Here is a 13,565-nt window from a genome sequence, read left to right on the forward strand (position 1 = left end):
CCATCTGTCACTGTCTCTCGGGTTTGGGTTGAGATGGCTACATACTCTTTCCACCCTTCCCGTTGCCACACGTTGTTGGCAAATGCCTCCATCACTTCAGGCAAGGAGCAGCAAAATCAGAACACACCCCTAGTGAGCAGAGAGAAACCTTTCAATCAGCCACAGTCACACAGCTTACTATTTGCATGGTGAGAAGCCAACGAGAACTGGAAGTTGTAGGTGAATGACTTGAGAATGGACATAGGAAGTCAGAAGTTGCCACGTTCCTTTCAGGGGCCTATAATCACATACATGTAAATTACGAACACAACCAGCGGAGCCCTGTTTTACTCCATTTTGAATTTGGCAGCGGTGCCAAGGGATGGGGAAGCAAAATTAAAAGGAGAGGAGGATCTTCTGAGAACCAAATACATGATGATCCATCAAACTGAACCAGTGGTCAGTTCAGTGACGTATCTCACATTCTTGTTGAGAGAAGACAATGGGAGGCCTAAAAAGACAAGGAGTTCCTCAAACGGCAATGTTTGTTATCAAACGACCAAGAAATCTACACAGAGACTGCTACTGTTAATGAAGCATTCTAGATGGAACAGTTTTATCTGCACTGGCCATCAAGGTAGACTCAGTCTCTGAGATGCTACTGTGAACTAATAGACAAGAGGACAGAAGCCTGTTTTTTCCAGAAGTTGAATCATTTCATGGAAGATGATCCAATTTATGGAACATCATTGTTGAATTACCAAAAGTCTCGCTGAAGTTAAACTTACTTTCCTAGCAATCCAGATTCAATTCAGAAATCATGAAATTGTGTACATCATTCTTCCTTTCAATGGGTCAGTGCTGAGAGAAGAATATTACCAAGGGCCACAGGAGACAAAAAGGTAATTTCCATTGATAAATTTAGCTTTTTCCCGGGCAGTCTGTTCTAAGCACAATCCTCGCTGTGGCTCCTCCTCTCAATGTTTCCTTGTCTCGGTTCCTTGCACCTGTTCCTGCAGGAATGCTCCCTGCACACCCGAGGAAGGAAGATGAAACTGCCTAAAAGGGCCCTGACAATGGGGCTTGGCACTATTTTTCGCATATTCAACACTTCCACAGACACAACAACAACAAAAAATTACTTGCAGCCTAGTACCTTATATTCAGCCTCATACCAAAGAACGTTTATTTTTGTGGGGTTTTTTTTAAGCTAAAATGTTATTGAAAACAAAATTTTCTCCACTAGCTGCTTCAGAACAATATACTGTATTATGAAGCTCCTTACATTTTACATGTTTTTGAAACAGGACAAAGTAAGTCCCCCATTTTCTTCCACTTCCGGGCTCTTCTGCATCAAGACCAGGCTGTTGGATGGAAGGAACCACGTGACAAGTGCATGAGGCGTGAGCGCGGGAAAACACAGAATGGGATGCCCGTGGGGCTGAAGGTGGCACCGACCGGGCGGACGCTCTCGCTTCTGCTTCCACGGGCCGTGCCGGGCCAGGCCAAACCGAAACAGCAGGAAGAAGGGCTGTACAATGGGTCCCCTTGGATCATGCTACTAAAAAAAGGTGCAACGAGAAACAAGTCCCTGTGCATTCTTAGTCACAACGGTGGGCAGAAGAACCCATACGATTCCTCCCTTTGGTATTAAATAACAGTTTAGAAAAGCTTTTTAGAAACAAAGCAAATACATGGTGGGACTGGACCTGTGGGCCATCCCAGGTTAGTTGTCCACTGAAATGAGTCTCATCCCTAGTCATAAATAAATAATCTCTTCCCCGGTCTGACTTCCACGCCAGGATCGATCTCTCTTAACATCTTACTTATTTTATTACTGCTTTTGGTTTTCTGGGACTGATTGAAAGTTGCTCCGAGGAAATCTTTGGTTTTGCTTAAGTGTCCGTGACATTTAATCATGACTTTCCTTGCAGTTTAATTCCAACCAGTCAATCAGTTAATCCACTTCGATTGATTCTGGGCTCTCGGTGATTGGCTTGCACTCATTGGGCATCCGCTGGTGCCGGCTCAGCTGGGTGGCCTGTGTGAAGCTCCTCTCACACCTCTCGCACCTGGTGGAGGCAAGAGAGAAAATTGAGACCAGGGAGCGGGGCCTGCAGGGTGCTGGGCATCCTCTCATCCTGCCTAATCAGAACAGACACTCCAAAGTGGCTTCAGATTTCCCCGGCTCAAGAGGTTTAATTGGTGGCTCCTTCCAAGGCCTGGACGCCTGTGATGGGACAAAGCCCGTCTGATGCAGAACAGAGGGATCTGTCAATAGGCGGGGGAAGGTGATTTCTCCAGAGAGCCCTGTCCTGCTGCAGCTCTGATCGCTGTCAGTTCAAATAGATAAAGAACAAAAAGAGATTTTTAGGAGTGAGCCATCAAAGAAGCAGCTTGTTTCCAGTTTTCTGCTCCATAACCCGAAAGAGAAATTGATGACAAATAAAATTTCACCTGCTGCTCATTTAAAATCGGGAATTCGACTCTCCTCAAAACAGCAGCCAAGGGGCGAGCCTCTTGGCGTTTGGAAACCAGAGGAAGGAATGTATTAGTCTGCGGTGGTGAGGCAGGGTCGTGTGGGCAGTTGCTTTTGTGCAGAAGTTTGTTCTAGTTTCACAGTCCAACCAAACTCAGGATTAGCACAACGTTTGTGGTTGGGTAGGGGCTCAAAAAACCTGAAATAAACCTATGATTGTGTGGGTCAAGAAGTTCACCTCTCCCCAAAGTACAGTCATAGAATATCCTTGCCGGCCATAATGAAGGGGCGGTGTGTCTGATGAGAAACCTGGTTTCACACCTCAAGACTATTTCCTCTCCAGAACTTAACAAAAAATATTATAATCGAGGAACCGTGGGCCTGACCTATCTCCCAGGCAACACACATTACTAACTTGATGGCTATTCAATCACACACACACACACACACACACACACACACACACACACCCCTAATGGTAGCTTCTAGTTCTTCTGTGATGGTTGGTGTTACTGGCTGGTTGTCTATGATTGTACACACACACACACACACACACACACACACACACACACACACTATGGCAGCAAGCTGGACCCAGTGACTTCCTGTCACTACCCTGCTTGCCTGGGCAGCCTGGAGCAATGGTCAGGCACTCTTTAGGGCATAGCAGCCACCTCAGCCATTTCCTTAATATTCTCTCTTCAAACCTTTGAAGGAAAGATATTCAGGAGAGCTGCAGACAACAGTCTCTCTTTTCAATAACACTACCTTGGGTCCTGGGGTCCCTGCATAATTGGGAATGTGGCAGAAATCATCAGGAGAAAAATCTGCATTGCCCTATCCTGTGCCCGAGTCTTGTTATCTGGTGAGCAGTCCCCTCTTTCTCCTTCCTTTTTAGTAAAGTATACAAAACCCCCTGCCATAGGAATAATCACCTATAAAAATAGAACACGCCCATTCACCCTGGAGATTCGTGCACATTTGTGAGTGGTGGGAGGCTGGCGCTTGACTATCAGGCATGGCTTTTTCAAGATCTGTATGCCAGCTGTGTGTGGCAGGGTGAAGAAGTTGTGTTTCTCTCAGGGAATAATTTTAGCAGCCTGTTCCACTGTTAAAAACTGCACTGTGATCTTGACAAATGTATAATGTCAGCTTTAATGTATCAGACCTATCAACTCAATGAAAATAACTCAGAAGTATTGACCAGCTAATGATTTTTGGTGTATTCATTAACGTCCACGGGCAGCTCATCCCCTCTCCAGAGCTCCTGAAGTGCTGATGACATGTTAGTGAATTGCTGATTGTTTATTAAGAAAACTGATTAGTTCCTGGATTAGTGTGTCAAAATATACTACCTTTCACTGCTTGACAAACTTTCAAATTATTATAGTCCTTTTTTTATTATTTCAAACTCTAGAATCAATTTCGATGAGAGCAGAACCGTTGGAACAATTATGAGGCTTGAAAATTTACCTGGCTCATACTTTTGCACGTCTAACCTTGTGTATTAGAATATAAAGTATTCAAAAGGAGGAAGTCTCATATTTCATAGAAGGCAAAAGTGTATGTGGATATGTAATATATAAACATTCAGATTGGACAAAGACATTAAGAGGAGAATTAGGCATTTCTCAAGTGTTTGCCTAAATGCCTCACAGATCTTTACTTACGGAACAGTTTGTTGTAATAGTCAGGGAATTTACAAAGTCAGATCTAACCATCCCATGAGATCATTACTGAAACTTCATTGTTAGTGCCATCTGCCCACAAGTGTGAGTACAATTACACTCAGAACCAGGCTACTAGAAATATCTATGTGATTTGGGAATTAGAAGAATACAGTTTGTATTATTGAGGAAGAGAGCTTACATATAAAAATATTTTTAAATAATGGAAGGACTTCAGTTTTATGTATATCATCTTTAATTTTAGAAAAATTTCCTTCACAAGTTATTTTCATAGCTTCATAACACTCATCAGAAGGACAGATTCAATGCAGATACCTAGGTTCTAGCAGGACAGATCTGGACATCAGCTGGGTTGGCATTTAACCCTGAACTATAATCCCAGACGCATGACTGTGCATGGGTACCTCTAAGCCTGGACTTCATGCAGGGAGCAGAATAAGGAGGAGAGAGAGATGCAGGTAATGAGCTGGGAGCAAAGAAATGTTCTTGCACACAGGGTCCTCTTCCTTGTGATGACGTCACGGCCTTGAAGGGAACCTCGCCGGAACAGTGAAGTGGAAAGGCGTCCAAATAGTTCAGCAAAGGGGAAGTCCCCAACTCTCTACCAGTAGGGGTCTCTTAACTGGACTCGATTTCCTTTTAGATTTGAGATCATTCTTTACTTACTGTGATGGTTGACTGGATTATAGGTACAGGGAGTTTAACAATTACCATCTGAAATTGACAGAGATGCAAAATAATGTCAAGTTCTGTTCCTTTCTGTGCCCCTCCAACCTGTCAAAAAATACTTCATGAACCAAACCACACTGCACAGGGGGCTTCATACCTATGATGTGCTCAGTGCATTTTTACTGATGTGCTTTTTCAATTTGCTTTGATTTTGCCTAGTTCTTATTAAAGTATTAGCTGCTCTCTGGAATATCCTTTGATTTTTTTTTTAACATACTGAGCCAAACTGTCTTTACTTAAGGCAAAATGTAGTGATGAGTATTGCCCCTGCTTCTAACAGATGCAGGCAAGAACCTCTCCTAGGATACGTCCTGGGCTTCCCAGGCACAGAGCCAGGCGGGAAGCAGCTCACGGGGAACCTTCCAGGCAGCGCAACCTCCCTGAAATCCTGAAAGATTGCGTTTAGTAACAGAGAAGGAGAAAGGATTTGTCATTGCAAAGAATACGTTTTAGACTGCCAACTTCCTTCTTTATTTCCTTCCTTTTTTTCAATCAAGTGCTTGGCAATTGCTGTTAAATGAAACGATGTCTTGCTTTTGTTCCTCGTTCGCCATGACTTCCAGTCTCACAATACAAACGGAAAGCCAAGACCTGTAATATCATCCTTGGTATGCATTTTTTCCTATGTGCTCCTTTATCTTTAAAAGTCTAAGTCTACAGCAGGTTAGCTACCTGACAGACCTTGAGGGATGGAGGCTTTCAGTGGGAATTCAGCCAATCAGACTGTGAGGCAAAGCCTGGAATGTGACTGATCCCTTAGTGCCAAATCTTCTCCAGCCTTCCCTGGGTGGCAATCATCTTGATCTGCCTTCAAAAACCAAGTCGCAGCAGAAGATTTTAGAGGTTGGGAAGATGTGGCAGGTTCCATCTGGCCGGGCCCCTGGGAATTCTGTGAAGGCCTCCTGGGCCCTGGGTGGGTGGGACAATTGGGAGACTGAGCCATTCGGGGCATCTATTTGGAAGCTGCCCAACGTGGAGAGTTTAGGGTTGTGTATCTTTTACAAGATTCTTTTCCTTCTTTGCAACATTGTTTAAGCCAATACCCATTAGTTGAAGTAGTAAAATTAACTGTTGTGGTGAAACCCATTTTATTGACTAATCTGCAAGAAAAGTTTTTTTGAATGTTTGTTTTATAAGCTTGTAAAAGGACATCTTCATAATATTTACAAATGTCCATGGGACGGATATCCATGAGCTATGTTGGAAGATTCCCAAACTCCCTTGGGATAGTTCAATCCTGACTGATCCGTCTGTGTATGCTGAAGGACTTGGATCTCCACTTTCTAGAAGATGTTAAAATCTTGCACTTATAAAGTAAGCGTACACTCAGTTCTTCCCCCAGGAATATATATAAGTTAAAAAATGCCTGCAGCATGTGGCTAATCTTAATAAGAGTAGGAGCAGAAGGAACTAAACATACACATAGAATCTAATCCACCGAACTCTGGCTCTTTGCTCCCCCCTCCCCCCAGATGAAAGTAGGTTATAGTCACAAAAGCATGCGTTTAGAAAGGAAGAAGATAAAATTGCTAAAGCCCTTCAAAAGAGTACCCTGACGAATTAAAAGTAAGTTAAAATGGCAACTCTATTGGAAACATGACAAAAACAGGATGTTAAAGAAAAAAAATTGAGTGGAGTCAACGAGGTTACACATAAGTAACACCTTAACATTAATAGAAATCTATTTCCCATTTTGACCCTGAAACCTCTTCAATTAATTACTAAAATCTATTTACACAGCAACAAGATAAAAATCAATCTGATCCTGGCACTGTGTCCGTCTGGCTGCCCTCTGTACTATGAGGGGCCAGAAAGACTGTCAGTCCTGCGTCTCTTTTGAAAGGCTCTCTTGCTCAAAGGCTCTTGGGGAGAGGAGCCACGGTCACCTTCCACATCCAGAGCAGTGGGGAAGCCAGAGTCTGTGACCCCCTGAGGGTCAGGCCTGAGGGCAATGCAGAGCCCACCTTGCAGGACACAAAGGCCCACAACAGGGAACTCTAGGGCTGTGCTAACCCATCTGGTCCTTAAGGAGACTTGAAAGACCTTTGGGCTAGCTCAGACCCAGAGGTCACAGCGTGGCTGGCATTAGTGCAGGCTCCATTTGAAAACCCATTCAGTCCCCTTAGCCAGATGTCTTCATGCAGTGATCAAGCCGCACCCACATACAAAGACGAAAGTTAAAACTATTTCTCTTATCCATGTCATAAATTAAACCACAATGGAACACAATGAAGGATAATGAGTGGGGGTGACTGGTTCATGGGGAGGTGAGTGAAGATGACAGCCTTTAAGGAGCTCCTCCTCGCTGGCAGAACAGAGGTGGCAGGATCCCGACCAGCAGGACTCTGCCATCCTGAGCTGAGCCTGACATAGACTGAGCACCAGGGCAACCACCACACCTGGAGGTCCAGAGGGGAACTCATGGATGAGAGCCCCGAAAGGCTCCTGGGCTGATCCTGAGCCAGGGGGTCAGTTCTACTGCCTGAATCTTTTCCTTTCGTGCTTGGTCTTGTCCTACAGAAGGTGAATAGGCTATACATCTATGCCCTTTTTATTTGCCTTCTTAACCAGGGGAAGCCACTATGGTAAAAAGTAAAGAGAGATGTCAGAGGGTTGAACAGAAAGGAGTCCATTACACAGAGAGTAGAAAAGGCTTTGAGACCACCGACCGGTCATCCATACTACTCCACATTCCCAAGCCGTCCATATGCTGGCTGGGCTACCAGAAACGTCCCTTTCTTTCGAATGCCTTCAAAACACATCTTAGAAATAAAACAAAACAGACTCACTGATGCGCAAAAACAAACATGATTGCCAGGAGGAAGAGGTTTAGGGGGCTGGGTGAAAAAGGTGAAGGGATTAAAAAGTACAGCAGAAACAGACTCATTGATGCGCAGAACAAACATGATTGCCAGGAGGAGGAGGTTTAGGGGGCTGCGTGAAAAAGGTGAAGGGATTAAGAAGTACAAATTGGTAATTTAGTAACAGTCACTGGGATGTAAGTATAGAATAGGGAATAGAGTAATAATATTGTCATAACTATGTATGGTGCCAGGTGAGCACTTGAAATATGAGGGCATGGAAAGAACTTTGTAAGTATATGACTGCCTAACCACTATGCTGTACATCTGAAACTAAAGCAAAATAATGTTGAGTGGAAACTGTAATTGAAAAAAGAAATTTAGGAAAAAACACTGACATCATCTCCCAGAGACAAAATTGATTACTCCACCTCTACACTACTCTGAGACATTGTACATACACATCTAATTGCATTTCACGTTTGCATCTTTCACTCTGTGTCAGTGGTTCTCAACCTTCTGGCCCTTTAAATACAGTTCCTCATGTTGTGATCCCCACACGTCTAATTGCATTTCACGTTTGCATCTTTCACTCTATGTGGTAAGACTTGTTCATCAATTGGGCTTCCCCATAAACCATGAGGTCTTCAAAGGCTGGAGGGCTGAGTCTCATTTACCTTTGTATCTTTTGTGCCTCGAAGGGCGCCCAGTACAAAAGAAAGTGCTCAGTGAGTATTTGCCAAATGAATGAACACGGACATGATCGAACGAATGAATGAATGAATAAGTGAATGGGCCATCTTGCATGATTCAGATGTCCATTGCTTTCATGATTGTGCTATATCAAGAAACAAACTCTCTTTCTCAGCCAACGCCCTTGGAATTCAGTTTCACTTCTTTCTACATTCCCTGAATCTTCAAGAACTCAAACGCGCCCTGTGTTTGGATTTTTTTTTCTCACCAACATGGTAATGCTGATCCAAAAGGCACACTGAAAACTGCAAGTTGGCTGCCATAATAGAGTCAAACCAAGAGGAGGGAAAAAATTCACCAGAATCCTACAGGGTTCAAGGTCCTCAAGAGATGTCCTAAATTGTGGCCACCTTGCTGATGGTCATGGGGCTTGCTGATGGCCGTAAGGTGGCACTCTGAAACTGAGCTCCCAGCTCCACTTCTAGAAGCACAGATCCACGGGAACTAGAAAGAATCTTAACATGATTTACTCCTACTGCCTTATTTTACTGATGAGAAAACAGTCTCAGAAAGTTGGTCTCACGTCCAAGGTTGAACAGCTTGAGTGAGGATCAATGTATAGGTTTCCTGACCTCATTTTGCAAACAACAGCCACTAAACAAGTAGGTCCTTTTACAGCCTGGACATTGACCTTCCAAATAGCCTTCTCCAGCCACTGGCTGAGCCGGGCAGCACCAATCCGCCTTGTCTGCGGCTGTCGGAAAGGCTAGGAGAAAGATGGGGTGAAAGGTTAGCCACCACTTACTTGAAGGGCTTTTCTCCAGTGTGGGTCCGGATGTGGTTGTTGAGGGTGGTGGCCCCGGCAAAGGCACGGCCACAGTAGCCGCACTTGAAAGGCCGGTCACTGGAGTGAGTGACCACGTGGTTCCTCAGTTCTGAAGGCTGGGAAAAGGACTGGGAGCAGTGGCCGCACTGGTAAGGTCTGAAACAAACAAACAGACTGCCTGGTCATTATTTTCCATGTTGGTCAGTGGACGGCAGTAACGTGAAACAAAGGCCACAACTTCTTGGTGACATTTTCTGTTTTGCATAGAACTTTGGCCACTAGTTTCCCATGGCTTGTTGCCACAGGAACAAAATTCACGTAACTACTGGGACATTAATTCCCAAATGGTTATTTTTTTTCTGGTATTAACTTTACCATTTCAAGAACCCCAACTTTCTTATTTCTATCCCTTCCCCCAGGCCAATGCTAATGTGTTTGGGGGGAGCACAGAGAGTACAGGCTTGATTAGCCAGCATCTTACAAGAGAAAATACGTAATTGTCTCTGATAATTCCATGGCACTTTTAATTTTTCAAGGGGGTTTAAAACCACTTATCTACTTTAATCTTTACAATAATCCTCTGGGACAGGGAAAGTGTCCTTATTTCTGTCGGTTCAGAAAACCGAGGATAAACTGTCCTCGAAGGAAATAAGCTCTTGATGCCAAAGTCCCTCTGGGGCAGTGGGACCTTATTCTAAGTGCCAGGTAAACATGCAGGTGCGTCAGCCAATGCATGTGTGGGGGTTTTTTTGTTTGTTTGTTTGTTTTTGTTTTGTTTTGTTTTAATATATTTTATTGATTTTTTACAGAGAGGAAGGGAGAGGGATAGAGAGCTAGAAACATCGATGAGAGAGAAACATCGATCAGCTGCCTCCTGTGCACCCCCTACTGGGGATGTGCCTGCAACCAAGGTACATGCCCTTGACCGGAATCGAACCTGGGACCCTTCAGTCCGCAGGCCGATGCTCTATCCACTGAGCCAAACCGGTTAGGGCTGCATGTGTGTTTTAATAAATACTCATCTGTCTTGGGATCTGTTGATGGCACTGCCTCAACGTGGATGCGTCTGATACACAAGATGAACGCAAGTATGCGCCCAGATTGGTTCCTTTGTAAAGTAAGTCCTGACTTCTACCTACTCTCCTCCACTGCCCCTCCACCCCCATAATATTTCTCCGTTGGGCCTTTCTCCTGAACTCCAGCTCCCCTGGTTCATGTGGTAGAAGCAGTAAGTTATCACAGTTCAGAAACGATGGAATGCTACTGTGCCTGCAGAAGGGTGACTACAATGCAAAAGCAAATGGAAGGAAGTTGTGGCAAATACATGATAATTAGCAAGATTGCCGGAGAACATTCTTTCCAGCTCCTGAGAATCAGATCAATTTTGGGTTTTCATAAAATAGATTAAAATTCTATCTTCTCTACAGAAGTTCTGCTTACTTCAGCAAAAGCTGCCGAGTGATAGAAAACCTGGGCAGTTGTCACTATCTGAAGCTATTTCATGTCATTCTTCGACAGGACTCCAATTTGTTTATCAAAATTTTTGTTAGGAAGATTAAGAATCTGTCACGAGGGATATTAACAGCACTCACGAGCCCTAGTGTATGGCCTGGACTTTTCTGGCTGCATTTAGAAAGCCAACGGTGCAAGCGGACTTAATTGCTCTACCTTCAACAAACACTTAAGCTCCGACGACCAGAAACCAAAATGCAGGGCTAGGAGACAATGGTGACCGAGCATGTACAACAATTCAATTAAGTGCAAAATAAAGTGGACCCTCTCATTTGTCAAGCGAAGTGCTTAATTGTGGCTACTTGCCTCACTGAACACAAATACCATTATTTTACCAGACTTCAGCACGCTGAGCACTGATTGTAGAATTTTTTAGCTTGATTAATAGTCCAGGATTGATCAATAACTCAATACTATACAATTTTAATTACTTACACTTAGAAATCTATTTAACTGCTCTCAAACAGGTTTCAAAGAAATATGTAAGAGTCCTTGATAAGGAGTTTATCAATCTTGACAAATTGCATACACATTTTATTATAATTATAAAATAACGCTTTGAAAGCCATTGAAGTTATATGTAGATGAAAATGTCCTCCTGCCAAATCTGTTCTTTGTTATAACCATTAACTTTAGAGTTTTTCAAGAAATCACTCTCTCAGGGGTGAATGTTTTAAATGTTCTTGAAGATTATAAATAAAATAATACATTATTATATGCTATATCCACTGACAATTGATTTTTCTAATAGTAAAGGGACCATTAACATTTATTAGCCTCTGGTTATCTATTTTTAATAGCTATCACAATAAACAATAAGCCACTAAACAAAACCAATTAATCTTTTCTTTGCTTTTTCTAACTCTGCTGTCAAAAGTTGGGGTGATTTATTTTCTATCGTCAGAAGTCAATCCATTCTTTTTATGTCAACGGTCACAAAGATTTACAAAAAGGACCACAGAGAGGCTTGGGTTGCATTCTTATATCAAGGTAATACCAATGAAAGGCAAATGGGATCCCAACACATCACCTCTACCCAGCACCAGCCTGAGAGGTGTTTGCTAGGCATCTAGTGACCTATGTGTGGCACAGCTTTTAAAACGTTGCAGAATTTAGCTTAGCTGAATGAAAAGGTCTAGAACAGGAAAAATAGGAGAGGTAAGTGCTACTTCAGCCTCTGGCCCCAATCAGCTGTGGGACTTGGACAAGTCACTCAACTTCCCTGACTGTATTTTTTCACCTCTCACCTCTGGTAAGGGGGGTGGACTGACCTAGACGCTCTCCTGCATCCTGTCATGCTCTGCTCCTGCTCTCAGAGGTGTGCCGCCTGCGATCTGTCCACAACACAGCTCACAGGAGACGGCATCAACAACATGATCTCCACCTGCCGTCACGTGCACTAGCCAGTTCCCTGTACATAGAGCTTCCCGTGTGTGTGTGTGCGCGCGTGCGCCATTTAAACTTACTTGGTAAACAGCTGCAAATCGGAGCAACAAGAAAACCGAGTACCAAAATGTAGGACCAAACCTTATTGTAGTTGATCTAAAAAAATCAAATGGCAGCCTTTCTTCTTAGGTACCATAAGGAATAAAATTTTAGACCGTAAGGTCATGTGTCCCTGTATGGAAGCTGACTTTATGTAGAATTTAGAACTAAAAATGTCTGCTCTACTTGCCAGTATAAAAACAGATTGCCTCTCTCAGCCTAGAAATCTACAGAAATTAGCCCTAAGAAAGCACAGAAGTTACATAGTGAGTCAACAAGATCCCTTCTTTGCCTGGATTGTCAATATTTCAAAAAAAAAAAAAAAGAATAAAGAAAACGACCCAGAAAGTAATTTTAACACTGACTTCCTCCTAGGCTTTCATCTAAGGATGCAGGAAAACATTCAAGACAGAATGAAATCCTCAAGCCCAAACGCAGGGCCTAGAAAACATCCTCACTGCTGTGGAATCTCAAACCTCACAACTTCTTTGGGGACAACTGGCCACAGGAGTTGAGACCCTGTAGGCAAGTTCCCATGAGCATATCCTGAATGCCTCACCTCTCAATTTACTGCTGGGGGTTGTTGGGGACAAAGGAATAATTGCCATTACTCAGCTTCTTATTCTGATGATTAACAGTCCATCAACTTTTCAAAGATCTAGCCGAAAGGTAAGACTGAATATATTAAACTTTTGTACACAATCAGGTTCACCTCCGAAGTTCTGTCTCCCTTCGGTGAGTTGTACCAGAAGAAGCAGGGCAGGACCAACACTGTCAAATGCTGCGTTCAGCTTCACTCCTTCCAGAACCTCGTGTCATTGAACAACTAAATGGGACTCTCCTTTCTAATGCCCTTTGATTCTTCCCAAGCCATCATACACAGACAGCACTTTACTATTCTCAAACAAGCGCAAAGAGCGTTCCTTGCAAAGGGACATCTCACAACCACAATGAGCTTATGGCTCTCTGGCTACTGGAGACCTGAGGGGTGCAATGTTACCAGCAGTGTTGTCCAGTGATGGACATGTTCCGTATCTACACTGTCCAATATGGGGCCACCTGCCACTTGAAATGTGTTAGGACGACTGAGAAACTAAAGTGTTATTTTACTTACTTTGATTAGTTTTAATTCAAACAGCCTCCACTGGCTAGTTTCCACAGAGATATCAAGCTTCATGAAAAACTAGAAGGTGTTCCATACTCAAGAATGAAATAACTAGGAGACAGACAAAGTCTAGGTCCATTTCGTTAGTGTCTATGATGGCTGGTCAGATCTTAAGCAGAAGGAAAGCAGGGGGACAATTCTGTACATTCCCCTGGCATTCTCCGTAACTGGCAGCTCCTCTGCCAAAGACTCCTCCACTAAAATGTGC

The 13,565-nt window shown here is 43.4% G+C and overlaps 1 protein-coding gene across 1 annotated transcript in view; it reads right to left on the reverse strand.

Moving 5' to 3' along the window:
* Nucleotides 1-1,136: 1,136 nt before the first annotated feature.
* PRDM6 (PR domain containing 6) overlaps nt 1,137-13,565 on the reverse strand; it is a gene marked incomplete at its 5' end in the record, with an annotated part of 89,658 nt that continues 77,229 nt past the window's right edge. The window contains 2 exons of the mRNA XM_005857133.2: nt 1,137-2,051; nt 9,175-9,351. Coding sequence (XP_005857195.1) covers nt 1,937-2,051; nt 9,175-9,351 — 292 coding nt within the window. The remainder of the gene's footprint in view (nt 2,052-9,174; nt 9,352-13,565) is intronic.

The sequence above is a fragment of the Myotis brandtii genome, unplaced genomic scaffold (genome assembly GCF_000412655.1).
Source record: "Myotis brandtii unplaced genomic scaffold, ASM41265v1 scaffold1076, whole genome shotgun sequence".
Taxonomy (NCBI): Eukaryota; Metazoa; Chordata; class Mammalia; order Chiroptera; family Vespertilionidae; genus Myotis; species Myotis brandtii.